Source organism: Salmo salar, chromosome ssa11, assembly GCF_905237065.1.
Source record: "Salmo salar chromosome ssa11, Ssal_v3.1, whole genome shotgun sequence".
NCBI classification, from domain to species: Eukaryota; Metazoa; Chordata; class Actinopteri; order Salmoniformes; family Salmonidae; genus Salmo; species Salmo salar.
The window spans coordinates 46,806,348-46,829,726 of NC_059452.1; the positions used below are offsets into that span (position 1 = coordinate 46,806,348).

A 23,379-nucleotide genomic window follows, 5' to 3' on the forward strand; every position below is an offset into this window, starting at 1 on the left:
GTACAGTGTCTTCCTGTCAGGTTGTACAGTGCCTTCCTGTCAGGTTGTACAGTACCTTCCTGTCAGGTTGTACAGTGCCTTCCTGTCAGGCTGTACAGTGTCTTCCTGTCAGGCTGTACAGTGTCTTCCTGTCAGGCTGTACAGTGTCTTCCTGTCAGGCTGTACAGTGTCTTCCTGTCAGGCTGTACAGTGTCTTCCTGTCAGGCTGTACAGTGTCTTCCTGTCAGGCTGTACAGTGTCTTCCTGTCAGGTTGTACAGTGTCTTCCTGTCAGGTTGTACAGTGTCTTCCTGTCAGGTTGTACAGTGTCTTCCTGTCAGGTTGTACAGTGTCTTCCTGTCAGGTTGTATAGTACCTTCCTGTCAGGTTGTACAGTACCTTCCTGTCAGGTTGTACAGTACCTTCCTGTCAGTTAACTTCCTGTCAGGTTGTACAGTAACTTCCTGTCAGGTTGTACAGTACCTTCCTGTCAGGTTGTACAGTGTCTTCATGTCAGGTTGTACAGTACCTTCCTGTCAGGTTGTACAGTACCTTCCTGTCAGGTTGTACAGTACCTTCCTGTCAGGTTGTACAGTACCTTCCTGTCAGGTAACTTCCTATCAGGTTGTACAGTAACTTCCTGTCAGGTTGTACTGTAACTTCCTGTCAGGTTGTACAGTGTCTTCCTGTCAGGTTGTACAGTACCTTCCTGTCAGGTTGTACAGTACCTTCCTGTCAGGTTGTACAGTACCTTCCTGTCAGGTTGTACAGTACCTTCCTGTCAGGTAACTTCCTATCAGGTTGTACAGTAACTTCCTGTCAGGTTGTACTGTAACTTCCTGTCAGGTTGTACAGTGTCTTCCTGTCAGGCTGTACAGTGTCTTCCTGTCAGGCTGTACAGTGTCTTCCTGTCAGGCTGTACAGTGTCTTCCTGTCAGGCTGTACAGTGTCTTCCTGTCAGGCTGTACAGTGTCTTCCTGTCAGGTTGTACAGTACCTTCCTGTCAGGTTGTACAGTGTCTTCCTGTCAGGTTGTACAGCGTCTTCCTGTCAGGTTGTACAGTTCCTTCCTGTCAGGTTGTACAGTTCCTTCCTGTCAGGCTGTACAGCACCTTCCTGTCAGGTTGTACAGTACCTTCCTGTCAGGTAACTTCCTGTCAGGTTGTACAGTAACTTCCTGTCAGGTTGTACAGTACCTTCCTGTCAGGTTGTACAGTACCTTCCTGTCAGGTTGTGCAGTACCTTCCTGTCAGGTTGTACAGTGTCTTCCTGTCAGGTTGTACAGTGTCTTCCTGTCAGGTTGTACAGTGTCTTCCTGTCAGGTTGTACAGTGTCTTCCTGTCAGGTTGTACAGTGTCGTCCTGTCAGGTTGTACAGTGTCTTCCTGTCAGGTTGTACAGTGTCTTCCTGTCAGGTTGTACAGTGTCTTCCTGTCAGGTAACTTCCTGTCACGTTGTACAGTACCTTCCTGTCAGGTTGTACAGTACCTTCCTGTCAGGTTGTACAGTATCTTCCTGTCAGGTTGTACAGTACCTTCCTGCCAGGTTGTACAGTACCTTCCTGCCAGGTTGTACAGTACCTTCCTGTCAGGTTGTACAGTACCTTCCTGTCAGGTTGTACAGTACCTTCCTGTCAGGTTGTACAGTACCTTCCTGTCAGGTTGTACAGTACCTTCCTGTCAGGTAACTTCCTGTCAGGTTGTACAGTGTCTTCCTGTCAGGTTGTACAGTGTATTCTTGTCAGGTTGTACAGTACCTTCCTGTCAGGTTGTATAGCACCTTCCTGTCAGGTTGTACAGCACCTTCCTGTCAGGTTGTACAGCGTCTTCCTGTCAGGTTGTACAGTGTCTTCCTGTCAGGTTGTACAGCACCTTCCTGTCAGGTTGTACAGTACCTTCCTGTCAGGTTGTATAGCACCTTCCTGTCAGGTTGTACAGCACCTTCCTGTCAGGTTGTACAGCGTCTTCCTGTCAGGTTGTACAGCGTCTTCCTGTCAGGTTGTACAGCGTCTTCCTGTCAGGTTGTACAGCGTCTTCCTGTCAGGTTGTACAGCGTCTTCCTGTCAGGTTGTACAGCGCCTTCCTGTCAGGTTGTACAGTGCCTTCCTGTCAGGTTGTACAGTACCTTCCTGTCAGGTTGTACAGTACCTTCCTGTCAGGTTGTACAGTACCTTCCTGTCAGGTTGTACAGTACCTTCTCAGGTTGTACAGTACCTTCTCAGGTTGTACAGTACCTTCTCAGGTTGTACAGTACCTTCTCGTCAGGTTGTACAGTACCTTCTCGTCAGGTTGTACAGTACCTTCCTGTCAGGTTGTACAGTACCTTCCTGTCAGGTTGTACAGTACCTTCCTGTCAGGTTGTACAGTGTCTTCCTGTCAGGTTGTACAGTGTCTTCCTGTCAGGTTGTACAGTGTCTTCCTGTCAGGTTGTACAGTGTCTTCCTGTCAGGTTGTACAGTGTGTTCCTGTCAGGTTGTACAGCGTCTTCCTGTCAGGTTGTACAGCGCCTTCCTGCCAGGTTGTACAGTACCTTCTCAGGTTGTACAGTACCTTCTCAGGTTGTACAGTACCTTCTCGTCAGGTTGTACAGTACCTTCCTGTCAGGTTGTACAGTACCTTCCTGTCAGGTTGTACAGTGTCTTCCTGTCAGGTTGTACAGCGTCTTCCTGTCAGGTTGTACAGCGCCTTCCTGCCAGGTTGTACAGTACCTTCCTGTCAGGTTGTACAATAACTTCTCAGATTGTACAGTACCTTCCTGTCAGGTTGTACAGTACCTTCCTGTCAGGTTGTACAGTACCTTCCTGTCAGGTTGTACAGTACCTTCCTGTCAGGTTGTACAGTACCTTCCTGTCAGGTTGTACAGTACCTTCCTGTCAGGTTGTACAGTACCTTCCTGTCAGGTTGTACAGTACCTTCCTGTCAGGTTGTACAGCACCTTCCTGTCAGGTTGTACAGCACCTTCCTGCCAGGTTGTACAGCACCTTCCTGTCAGGTTGTACAGCACCTTCCTGCCAGGTTGTACAGTACCTTCCTGTCAGGTTGTACAGTACCTTCCTGTCAGGTTGTACAGTACCTTCCTGTCAGGTTGTACAGTGCCTTCCTGTCAGGTTGTACAGTGCCTTCCTGTAGCAAGGCTTTCCAGGAACTGTCACTACCTGTTTAAATATTTCTACTATACCTATTAGTCACAGTAATGTCACTGTAGTTACCTCATCAACGTTACAGTCCTGCATCCCAAATTACACTCTATTCCCTTTATATAGCACTCCTTTTGACCATGGCCTGTAGGACTCTGTTTAAACGTAGTGCACTGTATAGGGAATAGGGTACCTTGTAGGAGTCATCCAGTATCTTCTGAGTCCGCTGGCTCACAGGTCAGGAAGCAGTCCTTTTGACCACGGCCTGTAGGACTCTGATTAAATGTAGTGCACTGTACAGGGAATAGGGTACCTTTTAGGTGTCATCCAGTATGTTCTGAGTCCGCTGGCTCACAGGTCAGGAAGCAGACACATGGACAGTTTTAGGTCTCCACGGTTGCAGCCTGCGGCACCAGACACTATAATCACACAGGGCATTACAATGAGTTGTGATGCTGTCAACCTGTCAGCATCTCAGCAGATAGCACCCCATTCCCTTTATAGTGCACTTCTTTTGACCAGGGTCTATAGAGCATCCCATAGGGCTCTGGTCTAAAGTAGTGCACTATATAGGGAATAAGGTGGCGTTTGGGATGCGGGCCCTGGTAACCCGGGCAGTAAATGAAGATGTGACCAGTGATGTTACAGTAAAGGAAGGTTATCTCTGAGCACGGTGGAGCCGTGTTGAAGGTTACAGCACCCCTGTCCTGTACTATCTGTTCCCCTGTGGCATTCTATGTGCCTTCCAAATGGTATCATATTCCTTATTGGCCCTGGTCAAATGTACTGCACTATATAGGGAATAGGGGGCCATTTTGGATGCAGGTATTCTGGGAGTAATAGAGGGAGTGATAGAGGGACTTATTTTAGCCTGGGGTATTACTATCAGTATTACCAGCAGTATTACTATCAGTATTACCAAGAGTATTACTATCAGTATTACCAGCAGTATTACCAGCAGTATTACTATCAGTATTACCAGCAGTATTACTATCAGTATTACTATCAGTATTACCAAGAGTATTACTATCAGTGTTACCAGCAGTATTACTATCAGTATTACTATCAGTATTACCAGCAGTATTACTATCAGTATTACCAGGAGTATTACTATTAGTATTACCAGCAGTATTACTGTCAGTATTACCAGCAGTATTACTGTCAGTATTACCAGCAGTATTACTATCAGTATTACTATCAGTATTACTATCAGTATTACCAGGAGTATTACTATCAGTATTACCAGCAGTATTACTATCAGTATTACCAGCAGTATTACTATCAGTATTACCAGCAGTATTACTATCAGTATTACCAGCAGTATTAGCAGCAGTATTACTATCAGTATTACCAGCAGTATTACTATCAGTATTACCAGCAGTATTACTATCAGTATTACCAGCAGTATTACTATCAGTATTACTATCAGTATTACCAAGAGTATTACTATCAGTGTTACCAGCAGTATTACTATCAGTATTACCAGCAGTATTACTATCAGTATTACCAGCAGTATTACTATCAGTATTACCAGGAGTATTACTATTAGTATTACCAGCAGTATTACTATCAGTATTACCAGCAGTATTACTGTCAGTATTACCAGCAGTATTACTATCAGTATTACCAGCAGTATTACTATCAGTATTACCAGGAGTATTACTATCAGTATTACTAGCAGAATTACCAGCAGTATTACTATCAGTATTACCAGCAGTATTACCAGCAGTATTACCACCAGTATTACCACCAGTATTACCACCAGTATTACCAGCAGTATTACCAGCAGTATTACCAGCAGTATTACCACCAGTATTACCAGGATGGACTGTAACACTGGCTGCTGTCATTATAGAAGAGCTTTTGTTGTTGGCCTGCAACATGGAATTACAATGACTTTCTCTCTCTCTGTGTGTGTGTGTGTGTGTGTGTGTGTGTGTGTGTGTGTGTGTGTGTGTGTGTGTGTGTGTGTGTGTGTGTGTGTGTGTGTGTGTGTGTGTGTGTGTGTGTGTGTATAAGTAGCCTATATCAGTGAGTTCATAATTATGCTTCTTTCTCCCTCCACTCCACCTCCTCCTCTTCTCCTTTCCTCCTCCTCCTTTCCTCCTCCTCTCCACACCTCCTCCTCCTCTCCACTCCTCCACCTCCTCCTCCTCTCATCCTCTCCACACCTCCTCCTCCTCTCCACTCCTCCACTCATCTCCTCCTCCTTTCCTTCTATTCCATCTCCTCCTCCACCTCCTCTTCTCCCTCTCCTCCCCTCCTCCTCCACCTCCTCTTTTCCATCTTCTCCTTCTCCTCCTCTCCTCCTCCTCTCCTCCCCCTCCACCTCCTCTTCTCCATCTTCTCCTCCCCTCCTCCTCCTCCTCCTCCTCTCCTCCCCCTCCTCCTCCCCCTCCTCTTCTCCTCCTCCTCTCCTCCCCCTTCCCCTCCTCCACCTCCTCTTCTCCATCTTCTCCTCCTCCCCCTCCTCCTCCACCTCCTCTTCTCCATCTCCTCCTCCTCTCCTCCTCCTCCTCCTCCACCTCCTCTTCTCCCCCTCCTCCACATCCTCTTCTCCATCTCCTCCTCCTCTCCTCCCCCTCCTCCTCCCCCTCCTCTTCTCCATCTCCTCCTCCTCTCCTCCCCCTCCTCCTCCACCTCCTCTTCTCCATCTCCATCTCCTCCTCCTCTCCTCCCCCACCTCCTCCACCTCCTCTTCTCCATCGACATCTCTTCCTCCTCTCCTCCCCCTCCACCTCCTCTTCTCCATCTCCTCCTCCTCTCCTCCTCCTCCTCCTCCACCTCCTCTTCTCCCCCTCCTCCACCTCCTCTTCTCCATCTCCTCCTCCTCCTCTCCTCCCCCTCCTCTTCTCCATCTCCTCCTCCTCTCCTCCCCCTCCTCCCCCCCTCCCCCTCCTCCACCTCCTCTTCTCCTCCTCCTCCACCTCCTCTTCTCCATCTCCTCCTCCTCTCCTCCCCCTCCTCCTCTCCTCCTCTTCCAGGCGGTGTTAGAGTCTACCTGGCCCTCCAGTACCAGAGGAGGTTACTTCATGTGGATGAAGCTGAGGAACGTGGTTATGGGTGTGGCTCAGTTCAGACAGGCGCTACGCAAACAGCAGCCTCCACCCACTCAGAGCCCCCTGTCAGGTAACCATGACGATGCACCAAGCTCCTTAGGCCGTGATTGTAAAGTGCTGTGAACTTAACACGTTGTGAGGTTATTGTGAGGTTGCTGATTTGTCTGACAGACAAGACGGCTGTGCATGCTTCTTTATGAAATGTGTTGGTTTGGATGTGATGCTAAGCGTCAGTGTAATAGTGGATTGTCTGAAAGAGCAATGTGAGAGGTGTCTTTCGTTTCAAACACATATTACATACATACTACAATACATCATTCATCACATTAGATAAAACAGATTCAGTAGAAACCTTCAGATCAGAATACATGAAATAAACACTCACCCTGTACCCTCTTTGCTGTGTGGTGCTGTGTGGTGCTGTCTGGTGCTGTGGGGTGCTGTCTGGTGCTGTGTGCTGCTGTCTGGTGCTGTGTGCTGCTGTCTGGTGCTGCTGTCTGGTGCTGTGTGGTGCTGTCTGGTGCTGTGTGGTGCTGTCTGGTGCTGTGTGGTGTTGTGTGGTGCTTTTTGGTGCTGTCTGGTGCTGTGTGGTGCTTTCTTGTGCTGTGTGGTGCTTTCTTGTGCTGTGTGGTGCTTTCTGGTGCTGTCTGGTGCTGTGTGGTGCTGTGTGGTGCTGTGGGGTGCTGTGGGGTGCTGTGGGGTGCTGTGGGGTGCTGTGTGGTGCTGTCTTCTGCTGTCTGGTGCTGTCTTCTGCTGTGTGGTGCTGTGTGGTGCTGTGTGGTGCTGTGTGGTGCTGTGTGGTGCTGTCTGGTGCTGCCTGGTGCTGCCTGGTGCTGTGTGGTGCTGTGTGGTGCTGTCTGGTGCTGTCTGGTGCTGTCTGGTGCTGTCTGGTGCTGTCTGGTGCTGTCTGGCGCTGTGTGGCGCTGTCTGGCGCTGTGTGGCGCTGTCTGGTGCTGTGTGCTGCTGTCTGGTGCTGTGTGGTGCTGTGTGGTGCTGCCTGGTGCTGCCTGGTGCTGCCTGGTGCTGCCTGGTGCTGTCTGGCGCTGTCTGGCGCTGTCTGGCGCTGTCTGGCGCTGTGTGGCTCTGTGTGGTGCTGTCTGGCAGAACTTAGAACTCAGAAAAAAATAAAATCAAAAGTTCCTTCTCTCCATGTGCAGTGAACTTGTACTGTATCTACTGTATGTACTGTATTGTATTGTATTGTACTGGCACCAGCACACCTCCAGGTCAGCCATGACCAGGCCTCTAGTTCTCTAGTGCAGGGTTTCCCAACCCTCTCCTTGCCCCCCCAGACCTAATCTGTCACCTAATTCATTGAGTCAAAGGCTTGATGATTAGCTGACTAATTATCAGGTGTGACGAGGAGAGGGTTGGGAAACCCTGCCTAGTGACCTGTAAAACACTGTAGTCCTCTAGTGACCTATAAAACACTGTAGTCTTCTAGTGACCTATTCAACACTGTAGTCCTCTAGTGACCTGGAAAACAATGTAGTCCTCTAGTGACCTATTAAACACTGTAGTCCTCGTGACCTATTAAACACTGTCGTCCTCTAGTGACCTATTAAACACTGTCGTCCTCTTGTGACCTATACAACACTGTAGCCCTCTAGTGACCTATAAAACACTGTAGTCCTCTAGTGACCTGTAAAACACTGTAGTCCTCTAGTGACCTATAAAACACTGTAGTCCTCTAGTGACCTATAAAACACTGTAGTCCTCTAGTGACCTGTAAAACACTGTAGTCCTCTAGTGACCTATAAAACACTGTAGTCTTCTAGTGACCTATTCAACACTGTAGTCCTCTAGTGACCTGGAAAACAATGTAGTCCTCTAGTGACCTATTAAACACTGTAGTCCTCGTGACCTATTAAACACTGTCGTCCTCTAGTGACCTATTAAACACTGTAGTCCTCTAGTGACCTGGAAAACACTGTAGTCCTCTAGTGGCCTATTAAACACTGTAGTCCTCTAGTGACCTGGAAAACACTGTAGCCCTCTAGTGGCCTATTAAACACTGTAGCCCTCTAGTGACCTATAAAACACTGTAGTCCTCTAGTGACCTATAAAACACTGTAGTCCTCTAGTGACCTGTAAAACACTGTAGTCCTCTAGTGACCTATTAAACACTGTAGTCCTCTAGTGACCTATAAAACACTGTAGTCATCTAGTGACCTATACAACACTGTAGTCCTCTAGTGACCTATTAAACACTGTAGCCCTCTAGTGACCTATAAAACACTGTAGTCCTCTAGTGACCTATAAAACACTGTAGTCCTCTAGTGACCTATAAAACACTGTAGTCCTCTAGTGACCTGTAAAACACTGTAGTCCTCTAGTGACCTACAAAACACTGTAGTCCTCTAGTGACCTATTAAACACTGTAGTCCTCTAGTGACCTATTAAACACTGTAGTCCTCTAGTGACCTATAAAACACTGTAGTCATCTAGTGACCTATAAAACACTGTAGTCCTCTAGTGACCTGTAAAACACTGTAGTCCTCTAGTGACCTGTAAAACACTGTAGTCCTCTTGTGACCTATAAAACACTGTAGTCCTCTGGTGACCTATAAAACACTGTAGTCTTCTGGTGACCTATAAAACACTGTAGTCCTCTAGTGACCTATTAAACACTGTAGTCCTCTAGTGACCTATAAAACACTGTAGTCATCTAGTGACCTATAAAACACTGTAGTCATCTAGTGACCTATAAAACACTGTAGTCCTCTAGTGACCTGTAAAACACTGTAGTCCTCTAGTGACCTGTAAAACACTGTAGTCATCTAGTGACCTATAAAACACTGTAGTCCTCTAGTGACCTGTAAAACAATGTAGTCCTCTAGTGACCTATAAAACACTGTAGTCCTCTTGTGACCTATAAAACACTGTAGTCCTCTTGTGACCTATAAAACACTGTAGTCCTCTGGTGACCTATAAAACACTGTAGTCTTCTGGTGACCTATAAAACACTGTAGTCCTCTAGTGACCTGGAAAACAATGTAGTCCTCTAGTGACCTATTAAACACTGTAGTCCTCGTGACCTATTAAACACTGTCGTCCTCTAGTGACCTATTAAACACTGTAGTCCTCTAGTGACCTGGAAAACACTGTAGTCCTCTAGTGGCCTATTAAACACTGTAGTCCTCTAGTGACCTGGAAAACACTGTAGTCCTCTAGTGGCCTATTAAACACTGTAGCCCTCTAGTGACCTATAAAACACTGTAGTCATCTAGTGACCTATTAAACACTGTAGTCCTCTAGTGACCTATTAAACACTGTAGTCCTCTAGTGACCTATAAAACACTGTAGTCATCTAGTGACCTATAAAACACTGTAGTCCTCTAGTGACCTGTAAAACACTGTAGTCCTCTTGTGACCTATAAAACACTGTAGTCCTCTGGTGACCTATAAAACACTGTAGTCTTCTGGTGACCTATAAAACACTGTAGTCCTCTAGTGACCTATTAAACACTGTAGTCCTCTAGTGACCTATTAAACACTGTAGTCCTCTAGTGACCTATAAAACACTGTAGTCCTCTAGTGACCTATTAAACACTGTAGTCCTCTAGTGACCTATTAAACACTGTAGTCCTCTAGTGACCTATAAAACACTGTAGTCATCTAGTGACCTATAAAACACTGTAGTCATCTAGTGACCTATAAAACACTGTAGTCCTCTAGTGACCTGTAAAACACTGTAGTCCTCTAGTGACCTGTAAAACACTGTAGTCATCTAGTGACCTATAAAACACTGTAGTCCTCTAGTGACCTGTAAAACAATGTAGTCCTCTAGTGACCTATAAAACACTGTAGTCCTCTTGTGACCTATAAAACACTGTAGTCCTCTTGTGACCTATAAAACACTGTAGTCCTCTGGTGACCTATAAAACACTGTAGTCTTCTGGTGACCTATAAAACACTGTAGTCCTCTAGTGACCTATTAAACACTGTAGTCCTCTAGTGACCTATTAAACACTGTAGTCATCTAGTGACCTGGAAAACACTGTTGCTTCAATTCACTGGCCCACTAGGATATTGGTTAAAGATGTCTTGACACACACACACACACACACACACACACACACACACACACACACACACACACACACACACACACACACACACACACACACACACACACAACACAGAGTTACAGTCCATAATATTTAACTTGTCTAAAGCCAGACGGCCCCAGGTTGTGTTGACATCCAGCCCGTGGACCACTCCCTTCTGCGCTGCACAGTCACCTGTAGAGAACTTCAATTGCTTCACACACATCCTTCAAAACATTTTGATTTTCACAGAAAGTTGCAAATCCCTCACAGACAAATTGATTTAGGCTAAATATTCCTCGCTAAAGAACGATCACAGAAAAAGTAATTCACCCTTATTAACACCTTGTTTTTGAGGAGCGAAAATGGTGTCCAAGTTTCTCTTAATGCCTTGTTGTCTTTGGAGCAGATGGCAGTGACCTGGACGCTGTGAGTCACGGCAGCCTGGATAGCTCTGCCGACACTAACACGGCCGAGCAGGGCCCCTACGCCCCTGACTCCATCAAAGTAGACCCAACTGACGATAGGCGTAGCACAGGTACACCCCAAAATGGCTGCCGGCTACGCCATCTTACTACGCCTTTTCTTAGTCTGACACGTCCTTTTTTTCTCCTCTCTCATTGCTTCCACACGGCCTCCCTCCACCTCCTCCCTGCTATCTCCCTCCTCCTTTCTCTTCCTGCTCCTTCCTTCCTTACATCCTTCCTTTCTTCCTCTCTTCTTTCATGGCTTGTTGTCTCCATGTTTTTCCTCCTTCACTATGGTTGCTCTGCTGTTTCCCTACCTAACTACCCACTCCGTCCATCCCTCCCTGCCTGTGCCTGTGCTGTGTGTGCCCGTGCATGCAGTCAGCCGCGGGGACTGGGGCGGTGTGGGGTCGGACACCCGGTCGGGTCACTCACACTGGGGGGGTTCTGACCTCCACTCCCCCCGCCACTCAGGTAAATCTATGAACTCTCTCTTTCACTATACCTTTCCCTGATACGCTGCCCCTTTCTCAGTGTCTCTCTACCTCAATCTCTGTCTCGCTCTCTTTCACCCTCTCTCTCTCTCTATATATATATATCTCTCTCTTTCTCTACCTCTCTTCTGGTCCTCTTTCTCTGGCCCTCTCTCTCTCTCTGGCCCTCATTATCTGACCCTCTCTCTCTGGCTATCTTTCTCTTTGGCTTGCTCTATGTCTAGTTCTGTCTCTAGTTCTGTCTCTACGTCTAGTTCTGTCTCTAGTTCTATCTCTATGTCTAGTTCTGTCTCTATGTCTAGTTCTGTGTCTAGTTCTGTCTCTATGTCTAGTTCTGTCTCTATGTCTAGTTCTGTCTCTATGTCTAGTTCTGTCTCTAGTTCTGTCTCTATGTCTAGTTCTGTCTCTATGTCTAGTTCTGTCTCTAGTTCTGTCTCTAGTTCTGTCTCTATGTCTAGTTCTGTCTCTATGTCTAGTTCTGTGTCTAGTTCTGTCTCTATGTCTAGTTCTGTCTCTAGTTCTGTCTCTATGTCTAGTTCTGTCTCTAGTTCTGTCTCTATGTCTAGTTCTGTCTCTAGTTCTGTCTCTATGTCTAGTTCTGTCTCTATGTCTAGTTCTGTCTCTAGTTCTGTCTCTAGTTCTGTCTCTATGTCTAGTTCTGTCTCTATGTCTAGTTCTGTCTCTAGTTCTGTCTCTATGTCTAGTTCTGTCTCTATGTCTAGTTCTGTCTCTAGTTCTGTCTCTAGTTCTGTCTCTATGTCTAGTTCTGTCTCTGTCTAGTTCTGTCTCTAGTTCTGTCTCTAGTTCTGTCTCTATGTCTAGTTCTGTCTCTATGTCTAGTTCTGTCTCGAGTTCTGTCTGTATGTCTAGTTCTGTCTCTATGTCTAGTTCTGTCTCTAGTTCTGTCTCTAGTTCTGTCTCTAGTTCTGTCTCTAGTTCTGTCTCTAGTTCTGTCTAGTTATGTCTCTATGTCTAGTTCTGTCTCTATGTCTAGTTCTGTCTCTAGTTCTGTCTCTAGGTCTAGTTTTGTCTCTAGTTCTGTCTCTAGTTCTGTCTCTATGTCTAGTTCTGTCTCTAGTTCTGTCTCTATGTCTAGTTCTGTCTCTATGTCTAGTTCTGTCTCTATGTCTAGTTCTGTCTCTATGTCTAGTTCTGTCTCTAGTTATGTCTCTATGTCTAGTTCTGTTTCTATGTCTAGTTCTGTCTCTAGTTCTGTCTCTATGTCTAGTTCTGTCTCTATGTCTAGTTCTGTCTCTAGTTCTGTCTCTATGTCTACTTCTGTCTCTATGTCTAGTTCTGTCTCTAGTTCTGTCTCTAGTTCTGTCTCTATGTCTAGTTCTGTCTCTAGTTCTGTTTCTAGTTCTGTTTCTAGTTCTGTCTCTAGTTCTGTCTCTAGTTCTGTCTCTAGTTCTGTCTCTAGTTCTGTCTCTAGTTCTGTCTCTAGTTCTGTCTCTATGTCTAGTTCTGTCTCTAGTTCTGTCTCTAGTTCTGTCTCTATGTCTAGTTCTGTCTCTATTTCTAGTTCTGTCTCTAGTTCTGTCTCTATGTCTAGTTCTGTCTTTAGTTCTGTCTCTATGTCTAGTTCTGTCTCTAGTTCAGTCTCTATGTCTAGTTCTGTCTCTAGTTCTGTCTCTATGTCTAGTTCTGTCTCTAGTTCTGTCTCTATGTCTAGTTCTGTCTCTAGTTCTGTCTCTATGTCTAGTTCTGTCTCTAGTTCTGTCTCTATGTCTAGTTCTGTCTCTATGTCTAGTTCGGTCTCTAGTTCTGTCTCTATGTCTAGTTCTGTCTCTATGTCTAGTTCTGTCTCTAGTTCTGTCTCTAGTTCTGTCTCTATGTCTAGTTCTCTCTCTATGTTTAGTTCTGTCTCTATGTCTTGTTCTGTCTGTAGTTCTGTCTCTATGTCTAGTTCTGTCTCTATGTCTAGTTCTGTCTCTAGTTCTGTCTCTATGTCTAGTTCTGTCTCTAGTTCTGTCTCTATGTCTAGTTCTGTCTCTATGTCTAGTTCTGTCTCTATGTCTACTTCTGTCTCTATGTCTAGTTCTGTCTCTATGTCTAGTTCTGTCTCTATGTCTAGTTCTGTCTCTATGTCTAGTTCTGTCTCCAGTTCTGTCTCTAGTTCTGTCTCTATGTCTAGTTCTCTCTCTATTTCTAGTTCTGTCTCTATGTCTTGTTCTGTCTTTAGTTCTGTCTCTATGTCTAGTTCTGTCACTATGTCTAGTTCTGTCTCTAGTTCTTTCTCTATGTCTAGTTCTGTCTCTATGGCTAGTTCTGTCTCTATGTCTAGTTCTGTCTCTAGTTCTGTCTCTATGTCTAGTTCTGTCTCTAGTTCTGTCTCTATGTCTTGTTCTGTTTCTATGTCTAGTTCTGTCTTTAGTTCTGTCTCTATGTCTAGTTCTGTCTTTAGTTCTGTCTCTGTCTAGTTCTGTCTCTATGTCTAGTTCTGTCTTTAGTTCTGTCTCTATGTCTAGTTCTGTCTCTATGTCTAGTTCTCTCTCTATGTCTAGTTCTCTCTCTATGTCTAGTTCTGTCTCTATGTCTAGTTCTGTCTCTATGTCTAGTTCTGTCTCCAGTTCTGTCTCTAGTTCTGTCTCTATGTCTAGTTCTCTCTCTATTTCTAGTTCTGTCTCTATGTCTTGTTCTGTCTTTAGTTCTGTCTCTATGTCTAGTTCTGTCACTATGTCTAGTTCTGTCTCTAGTTCTTTCTCTATGTCTAGTTCTGTCTCTATGGCTAGTTCTGTCTCTATGTCTAGTTCTGTCTCTAGTTCTGTCTCTATGTCTAGTTCTGTCTCTAGTTCTGTCTCTATGTCTAGTTCTGTCTCTAGTTCTGTCTCTATGTCTTGTTGTGTTTCTATGTCTAGTTCTGTCTTTAGTTCTGTCTCTATGTCTAGTTCTGTCTTTAGTTCTGTCTCTATGTCTAGTTCAGTCTCTATGTCTAGTTCTGTCTCTAGTTCTGTCTCTAGTTCTGTCTCTATGTCTAGTTCTGTCTCTAGTTCTGTCTCTAGTTCTGTCTCTATGTCTAGTTCTGTCTCTGTCTAGTTCTGTCTCTATGTCTAGTTCTGTCTCTAGTTCTGTCTCTAGTTCTGTCTCTAGTTCTGTCTCTAGTTCTGTCTCTAGTTCTGTCTCTAGTTCTGTCTCTATGTCTAGTTCTGTCTCTATGTCTAGTTCTGTCTCTAGTTCTGTCTTTATGTCTAGTTCTGTCTCTAGTTCTGTCTCTATTTATAGTTCTGTCTCTAGTTCTGTCTCTATGTCTTGTTCTGTTTCTATGTCTAGTTCTGTCTTTAGTTCTGTCTCTATGTCTAGTTCTGTCTTTAGTTCTGTCTCTATGTCTAGTTCAGTCTCTATGTCTAGTTCTGTCTCTAGTTCTGTCTCTAGTTCTGTATCTATGTCTAGTTCTGTCTCTAGTTCTGTCTCTAGTTCTGTCTCTATGTCTAGTTCTGTCTCTAGTTCTGTCTCTAGTTCTGTCTCTATGTCTAGTTCTGTCTCTATGTCTAGTTCTGTCTCTAGTTCTGTCTCTAGTTCTGTCTCTATGTCTAGTTCTGTCTCTAGTTCTGTCTCTAGTTCTGTCTCTATGTCTAGTTCTGTCTCTAGTTCTGTCTCTATGTCTAGTTCTGTCTCTAGTTCTGTCTCTAGTTCTGTCTCTATGTCTAGTTCTGTCTCTAGTTCTGTCTCTAGTTCTGTCTCTAGTTCTGTCTCTATGTCTAGTTCTGTCTCTATGTCTAGTTCTGTCTCTAGTTCTGTCTTTATGTCTAGTTCTGTCTTTAGTTCTGTCTCTAGTTCTGTCTCTATGTCTAGTTCTGTCTCTATGTCTAGTTCTGTCTCTAGTTCTGTCTCTAGTTCTGTCTCTAGTTCTGTCTCTATGTCTAGTTCTGTCTCTATGTCTAGTTCTGTCTCTAGTTCTGTCTTTATGTCTAGTTCTGTCTTTAGTTCTGTCTCTAGTTCTGTCTCTATGTCTAGTTCTGTCTCTATGTCTAGTTCTGTCTCTAGTTCTGTCTCTATGTCTAGTTCTGTCTCTATCTCTAGTTCTGTCTCTAGTTCTGTCTCTATGTCTAGTTCTGTCTCTAGTTTTGTCTCTATGTCTAGTTCTGTCTCTAGTTCTGTCTCTAGTTCAGTCTCTATGTCTAGTTCTGTCTCTATGTCTAGTTCTGTCTCTAGTTCTGTCTCTAGTTCAGTCTCTATGTCTAGTTCTGTCTCTATGTCTAGTTCTGTCTCTATGTCTAGTTCTCTCTAGTTCTGTCTCTATGTCTAGTTCTCTCTAGTTCTGTCTCTAGTTCTGTCTCTATGTCTAGTTCTGTCTCTATGTCTAGTTCTGTCTCTATGTCTAGTTCTGTCTCTAGTTCTGTCTCTATGTCTAGTTCTGTCTCTAGTTCTGTCTCTATGTCTAGTTCTGTCTCTATGTCTAGTTCTGTCTCTGTCTAGTTCTGTCTCTATGTCTAGTTCTGTCTCTGTCTAGTTCTGTCTCTATGTCTAGTTCTGTCTTTAGTTCTGTCTCTATGTCTAGTTCTGTCTCTATGTCTTGTTCTGTCTCTATGTCTTGTTCTCTCTCTATGTCTACTTCTGTCTCTATGTCTAGTTCTGTCTCTATGTCTAGTTCTGTCTCTATGTCTAGTTCTGTCTCCAGTTCTGTCTCTAGTTCTGTCTCTATGTCTAGTTCTCTCTCTATTTCTAGTTCTGTCTCTATGTCTTGTTCTGTCTTTAGTTCTGTCTCTATGTCTAGTTCTGTCACTATGTCTAGTTCTGTCTCTAGTTCTTTCTCTATGTCTAGTTCTGTCTCTATGGCTAGTTCTGTCTCTATGTCTAGTTCTGTCTCTAGTTCTGTCTCTATGTCTAGTTCTGTCTCTAGTTCTGTCTCTATGTCTAGTTCTGTCTCTAGTTCTGTCTCTATTTGTAGTTCTGTCTCTAGGTCTGTCTCTATGTCTTGTTCTGTTTCTATGTCTAGTTCTGTCTTTAGTTCTGTCTCTATGTCTAGTTCTGTCTTTAGTTCTGTCTCTATGTCTAGTTCTGTCTCTATGTCTAGTTCTGTCTCTATGTTCTGTCTCTAGTTCTGTCTCTATGTCTAGTTCTGTCTCTAGTTCTGTCTCTAGTTCTGTCTCTATGTCTAGTTCTGTCTCTATGTCTAGTTCTGTCTCTATGTCTAGTTCTGTCTCTAGTTCTGTCTCTAGTTCTGTCTCTAGTTCTGTCTCTAGTTCTGTCTCTAGTTCTGTCTCTATGTCTAGTTCTGTCTCTAGTTCTGTCTCTATCTAGTTCTGTCTCTAGTCTGTCTCTAGTTCTGTCTCTATGTCTAGTTCTGTCTCTAGTTCTGTCTTTATGTCTAGTTCTGTCTCTAGTTCTGTCTCTATGTCTAGTTCTGTCTCTAGTTCTGTCTCTATTTATAGTTCTGTCTCTAGTTCTGTCTCTATGTCTTGTTCTGTTTCTATGTCTAGTTCTGTCTTTAGTTCTGTTTCTATGTCTAGTTCTGTCTTTAGTTCTGTCTCTGTCTAGTTCTGTCTTTAGTTCTGTCTCTATGTCTAGTTCAGTCTCTAGTTCTGTCTCTAGTTCTGTCTCTATATCTAGTTCTGTCTCTATGTCTAGTTCTGTCTCTATGTCTAGTTCTGTCTCTATGTCTAGTTCAGTCTCTATGTCTAGTTCTGTCTCTAGTTCTGTCTCTAGTTCTGTCTCTATGTCTAGTTCTGTCTCTAGTTCTGTCTCTAGTTCTGTCTCTATGTCTAGTTCTGTCTCTATGTCTAGTTCTGTCTCTATGTCTAGTTCTGTCTCTAGTTCTGTCTCTAGTTCTGTCTCTAGTTCTGTCTCTAGTTCTGTCTCTAGTTCTGTCTCTATGTCTAGTTCTGTCTCTAGTTCTGTCTCTAGTTCTGTCTCTAGTTCTGTCTCTATGTCTAGTTCTGTCTCTATGTCTAGTTCTGTCTCTAGTTCTGTCTCTATGTCTAGTTCTGTCTCTATGTCTAGTTCTGTCTCTAGTTCTGTCTCTATGTCTAGTTCTGTCTCTATGTCTAGTTCTGTCTCTAGTTCTGTCTCTATGTCTAGTTCTGTCTCTAGTTCTGTCTCTATGTCTAGTTCTGTCTCTAGTTCTGTCTCTAGTTCAGTCTCTATGTCTAGTTCTGTCTCTATGTCTAGTTCTGTCTCTAGTTCTGTCTCTAGTTCAGTCTCTATGTCTAGTTCTGTCTCTATGTCTAGTTCTGTCTCTATGTCTAGTTCTCTCTAGTTCTGTCTCTATGTCTAGTTCTCTCTAGTTCTGTCTCTAGTTCTGTCTCTATGTCTAGTTCTGTCTCTATGTCTAGTTCTGTCTCTAGTTCTGTCTCTATGTCTAGTTCTGTCTCTATGTCTAGTTCTGTCTCTATGTCTAGTTCTGTCTCTATGTCTAGTTCTGTCTCTATGTCTAGTTCTGTCTCTAGTTCTGTCTCTAGTTCTGTCTCTAGTTCTGTCTCTATGTCTAGTTCTGTCTCTATGTCTAGTTCTGTCTCTAGTTCTGTCTCTATGTCTAGTTCTGTCTCTATGTCTAGTTCTGTCTCTAGTTCTGTCTCTAGTTCTGTCTCTATGTCTAGTTCTGTCTCTGTCTAGTTCTGTCTCTAGTTCTGTCTCTAGTTCTGTCTCTATGTCTAGTTCTGTCTCTATGTCTAGTTCTGTCTCGAGTTCTGTCTGTATGTCTAGTTCTGTCTCTATGTCTAGTTCTGTCTCTAGTTCTGTCTCTAGTTCTGTCTCTAGTTCTGTCTCTAGTTATGTCTCTATGTCTAGTTCTGTCTCTATGTCTAGTTCTGTCTCTAGTTCTGTCTCTAGGTCTAGTTCTGTCTCTAGTTCTGTCTCTAGTTCTGTCTCTATGTCTAGTTCTGTCTCTAGTTCTGTCTCTATGTCTAGTTCTGTCTCTATGTCTAGTTCTGTCTCTATGTCTAGTTCTGTCTCTATGTCTAGTTCTGTCTCTAGTTATGTCTCTATGTCTAGTTCTGTTTCTATGTCTAGTTCTGTCTCTAGTTCTGTCTCTATGTCTAGTTCTGTCTCTAGTTCTGTCTCTATGTCTAGTTCTGTCTCTAGTTCTGTCTCTATGTCTACTTCTGTCTCTATGTCTAGTTCTGTCTCTAGTTCTGTCTCTAGTTCTGTCTCTATGTCTAGTTCTGTCTCTAGTTCTGTCTCTAGTTCTGTCTCTAGTTCTGTCTCTAGTTCTGTCTCTATGTCTAGTTCTGTCTCTAGTTCTGTCTCTAGTTCTGTCTCTAGTTCTGTCTCTATGTCTAGTTCTGTCTCTATTTCTAGTTCTGTCTCTAGTTCTGTCTTTATGTCTAGTTCTGTCTTTAGTTCTGTCTCTATGTCTAGTTCTGTCTCTAGTTCTGTCTTTAGTTCTGTCTCTATGTCTAGTTCTGTCTCTAGTTCTGTCTCTAGTTCAGTCTCTATGTCTAGTTCTGTCTCTATGTCTAGTTCTGTCTCTATGTCTAGTTCTGTCTCTAGTTCTGTCTCTGTCTAGTTCTGTCTCTAGTTATGTCTCTATGTCTAGTTCTGTCTCTATGTCTAGTTCTGTCTCTAGTTCTGTCTCTATGTCTAGTTCTGTCTCTAGTTCTGTCTCTAGTTCTGTCTCTATGTCTAGTTCTGTCTCTATGTCTAGTTCTGTCTCTAGTTCTGTCTCTATGTCTAGTTCTGTCTCTATGTCTAGTTCTGTCTCTAGTTCTGTCTCTAGTTCTGTCTCTATGTCTAGTTCTGTCTCTATTTCTAGTTCTGTCTCTAGTTCTGTCTTTATGTCTAGTTCTGTCTTTAGTTCTGTCTCTATGTCTAGTTCTGTCTCTAGTTCTGTCTCTAGTTCTGTCTCTAGTTCTGTCTCTAGTTCTGTCTCTAGTTCTGTCTCTATGTCTAGTTCTGTCTCTAGTTCTGTCTCTATGTCTAGTTCTGTCTCTAGTTCTGTCTCTAGTTCTGTCTCTATGTCTAGTTCTGTCTCTAGTTCTGTCTTTATGTCTAGTTCTGTCTCTAGTTCTGTCTCTATGTCTAGTTCTGTCTCTAGTTCTGTCTCTATTTATAGTTCTGTCTCTAGTTCTGTCTCTATGTCTTGTTCTGTTTCTATGTCTAGTTCTGTCTTTAGTTCTGTTTCTATGTCTAGTTCTGTCTTTAGTTCTGTCTCTGTCTAGTTCTGTCTTTAGTTCTGTCTCTATGTCTAGTTCAGTCTCTAGTTCTGTCTCTAGTTCTGTCTCTATATCTAGTTCTGTCTCTATGTCTAGTTCTGTCTCTATGTCTAGTTCTGTCTCTATGTCTAGTTCAGTCTCTATGTCTAGTTCTGTCTCTAGTTCTGTCTCTAGTTCTGTCTCTATGTCTAGTTCTGTCTCTAGTTCTGTCTCTAGTTCTGTCTCTATGTCTAGTTCTGTCTCTATGTCTAGTTCTGTCTCTATGTCTAGTTCTGTCTCTAGTTCTGTCTCTAGTTCTGTCTCTAGTTCTGTCTCTAGTTCTGTCTCTAGTTCTGTCTCTATGTCTAGTTCTGTCTCTAGTTCTGTCTCTATTTCTGTCTCTAGTTCTGTCTCTATGTCTAGTTCTGTCTCTATGTCTAGTTCTGTCTCTAGTTCTGTCTCTATGTCTAGTTCTGTCTCTATGTCTAGTTCTGTCTCTAGTTCTGTCTCTATGTCTAGTTCTGTCTCTATGTCTAGTTCTGTCTCTAGTTCTGTCTCTATGTCTAGTTCTGTCTCTAGTTCTGTCTCTATGTCTAGTTCTGTCTCTAGTTCTGTCTCTAGTTCAGTCTCTATGTCTAGTTCTGTCTCTATGTCTAGTTCTGTCTCTAGTTCTGTCTCTAGTTCTGTCTCTATGTCTAGTTCTGTCTCTATGTCTAGTTCTGTCTCTATGTCTAGTTCTCTCTAGTTCTGTCTCTATGTCTAGTTCTCTCTAGTTCTGTCTCTAGTTCTGTCTCTATGTCTAGTTCTGTCTCTATGTCTAGTTCTGTCTCTAGTTCTGTCTCTATGTCTAGTTCTGTCTCTATGTCTAGTTCTGTCTCTATGTCTAGTTCTGTCTCTATGTCTAGTTCTGTCTCTATGTCTAGTTCTGTCTCTAGTTCTGTCTCTAGTTCTGTCTCTAGTTCTGTCTCTATGTCTAGTTCTGTCTCTATGTCTAGTTCTGTCTCTAGTTCTGTCTCTATGTCTAGTTCTGTCTCTATGTCTAGTTCTGTCTCTAGTTCTGTCTCTAGTTCTGTCTCTATGTCTAGTTCTGTCTCTGTCTAGTTCTGTCTCTAGTTCTGTCTCTAGTTCTGTCTCTATGTCTAGTTCTGTCTCTATGTCTAGTTCTGTCTCTGAGTTCTGTCTGTATGTCTAGTTCTGTCTCTATGTCTAGTTCTGTCTCTAGTTCTGTCTCTAGTTCTGTCTCTAGTTCTGTCTCTAGTTCTGTCTCTATGTCTAGTTCTGTCTCTATGTCTAGTTCTGTCTCTAGTTCTGTCTCTAGGTCTAGTTCTGTCTCTAGTTCTGTCTCTAGTTCTGTCTCTATGTCTAGTTCTGTCTCTAGTTCTGTCTCTATGTCTAGTTCTGTCTCTATGTCTAGTTCTGTCTCTATGTCTAGTTCTGTCTCTATGTCTAGTTCTGTCTCTAGTTCTGTCTCTATGTCTAGTTCTGTCTCTATGTCTAGTTCTGTCTCTAGTTCTGTCTCTATGTCTAGTTCTGTCTCTAGTTCTGTCTCTATGTCTAGTTCTGTCTCTAGTTCTGTCTCTATGTCTACTTCTGTCTCTATGTCTAGTTCTGTCTCTAGTTCTGTCTCTAGTTCTGTCTCTATGTCTAGTTCTGTCTCTAGTTCTGTCTCTAGTTCTGTCTCTAGTTCTGTCTCTAGTTCTGTCTCTATGTCTAGTTCTGTCTCTAGTTCTGTCTCTAGTTCTGTCTCTAGTTCTGTCTCTATGTCTAGTTCTGTCTCTATTTCTAGTTCTGTCTCTAGTTCTGTCTTTATGTCTAGTTCTGTCTTTAGTTCTGTCTCTATGTCTAGTTCTGTCTCTAGTTCTGTCTTTAGTTCTGTCTCTATGTCTAGTTCTGTCTCTAGTTCTGTCTCTAGTTCAGTCTCTATGTCTAGTTCTGTCTCTATGTCTAGTTCTGTCTCTATGTCTAGTTCTGTCTCTAGTTCTGTCTCTGTCTAGTTCTGTCTCTAGTTCTGTCTCTATGTCTAGTTCTGTCTCTATGTCTAGTTCTGTCTCTAGTTCTGTCTCTATGTCTAGTTCTGTCTCTAGTTCTGTCTCTAGTTCTGTCTCTATGTCTAGTTCTGTCTCTATGTCTAGTTCTGTCTCTAGTTCTGTCTCTATGTCTAGTTCTGTCTCTATGTCTAGTTCTGTCTCTAGTTCTGTCTCTAGTTCTGTCTCTATGTCTAGTTCTGTCTCTATGTTTAGTTCTGTCTCTATGTCTTGTTCTGTCTGTAGTTCTGTCTCTATGTCTAGTTCTGTCTCTAGTTCTGTCTCTAGTTCTGTCTCTAGTTCTGTCTCTAGTTCTGTCTCTATGTCTAGTGTGTCTATGTCTAGTTCTGTCTCTATGTCTAGTTCTGTCTCTATGTCTAGTTCTGTCTCTATGTCTAGTTCTGTCTCTAGTTCTGTCTCTATGTCTAGTTCTGTCTCTATGTCTAGTTCTGTCTCTGTCTAGTTCTGTCTCTATGTCTAGTTCTGTCTCTGTCTAGTTCTGTCTCTATGTCTAGTTCTGTCTTTAGTTCTGTCTCTATGTCTAGTTCTGTCTCTATGTCTAGTTCTGTCTCTATGTCTTGTTCTGTCTCTATGTCTAGTTCTCTCTCTATGTCTACTTCTGTCTCTATGTCTAGTTCTGTCTCTATGTCTAGTTCTGTCTCTATGTCTAGTTCTGTCTCCAGTTCTGTCTCTAGTTCTGTCTCTATGTCTAGTTCTCTCTCTATTTCTAGTTCTGTCTCTATGTCTTGTTCTGTCTTTAGTTCTGTCTCTATGTCTAGTTCTGTCACTATGTCTAGTTCTGTCTCTAGTTCTTTCTCTATGTCTAGTTCTGTCTCTATGGCTAGTTCTGTCTCTATGTCTAGTTCTGTCTCTAGTTCTGTCTCTATGTCTAGTTCTGTCTCTAGTTCTGTCTCTATGTCTAGTTCTGTCTCTAGTTCTGTCTCTATGTCTAGTTCTGTCTCTAGTTCTGTCTCTATTTGTAGTTCTGTCTCTAGTTCTGTCTCTATTTGTAGTTCTGTCTCTATGTCTAGTTCTGTCTCTATTTGTAGTTCTGTTTCTATGTCTAGTTCTGTCTTTAGTTCTGTCTCTATGTCTAGTTCAGTCTCTAGTTCTGTCTCTATGTCTAGTTCTGTCTCTAGTTCTGTCTCTAGTTCTGTCTCTATGTCTAGTTCTGTCTCTATGTCTAGTTCTGTCTCTATGTCTAGTTCTGTCTCTATGTCTAGTTCTGTCTCTAGTTCTGCCTCTAGTTCTGTCTCTAGTTCTGTCTCTATGTCTAGTTCTGTCTCTAGTTCTGTCTCTAGTTCTGTCTCTATGTCTAGTTCTGTCTCTATGTCTAGTTCTGTCTCTAGTTCTGTCTTTATGTCTAGTTCTGTCTCTAGTTCTGTCTCTATGTCTAGTTCTGTCTCTAGTTCTGTCTCTATTTATAGTTCTGTCTCTAGTTCTGTCTCTATGTCTTGTTCTGTTTCTATGTCTAGTTCTGTCTTTAGTTCTGTCTCTATGTCTAGTTCTGTCTTTAGTTCTGTCTCTATGTCTAGTTCTGTCTCTATGTCTAGTTCTGTCTCTAGTTCTGTCTCTATGTCTAGTTCTGTCTCTAGTTCTGTCTCTAGTTCTGTCTCTATGTCTAGTTCTGTCTCTATGTCTAGTTCTGTCTCTATGTCTAGTTCTGTCTCTAGTTCTGTCTCTAGTTCTGTCTCTATGTCTAGTTCTGTCTCTAGTTCTGTCTCTAGTTCTGTCTCTAGTTCTGTCTCTATGTCTAGTTCTGTCTCTAGTTCTGTCTCTAGTTCTGTCTCTAGTTCTGTCTCTATGTCTAGTTCTGTCTCTATGTCTAGTTCTGTCTTTAGTTCTGTCTCTAGTTCTGTCTCTATGTCTAGTTCTGTCTCTATGTCTAGTTCTGTCTCTAGTTCTGTCTCTAGTTCTGTCTCTATGTCTAGTTCTGTCTCTAGTTCTGTCTCTAGTTCTGTCTCTATGTCTAGTTCTGTCTCTATGTCTAGTTCTGTCTCTAGTTCTGTCTTTATGTCTAGTTCTGTCTCTAGTTCTGTCTCTATGTCTAGTTCTGTCTCTAGTTCTGTCTCTATTTATAGTTCTGTCTCTAGTTCTGTCTCTAT

General features: G+C 43.1%; 1 protein-coding gene across 10 annotated transcripts in view; it reads left to right on the plus strand.

The window, feature by feature from the left end:
- Window positions 1-23,379, plus strand: part of LOC106562848 (C-myc promoter-binding protein) — a 323,735-nt gene that overhangs the window by 223,979 nt on the left and 76,377 nt on the right. For 4 of the 10 annotated variants that reach the window (XM_045689663.1, XM_045689665.1, XM_045689664.1 and 1 more), the window contains 3 exons: window positions 6,097-6,241; window positions 10,630-10,758; window positions 11,069-11,161. In XM_045689663.1, coding sequence (XP_045545619.1) covers window positions 6,097-6,241; window positions 10,630-10,758; window positions 11,069-11,161 — 367 coding nt within the window. The remainder of the gene's footprint in view (window positions 1-6,096; window positions 6,242-10,629; window positions 10,759-11,068; window positions 11,162-23,379) is intronic. The other 6 variants (XM_045689667.1, XM_045689668.1, XM_045689671.1 and 3 more) reach the window with 2 other exon arrangements.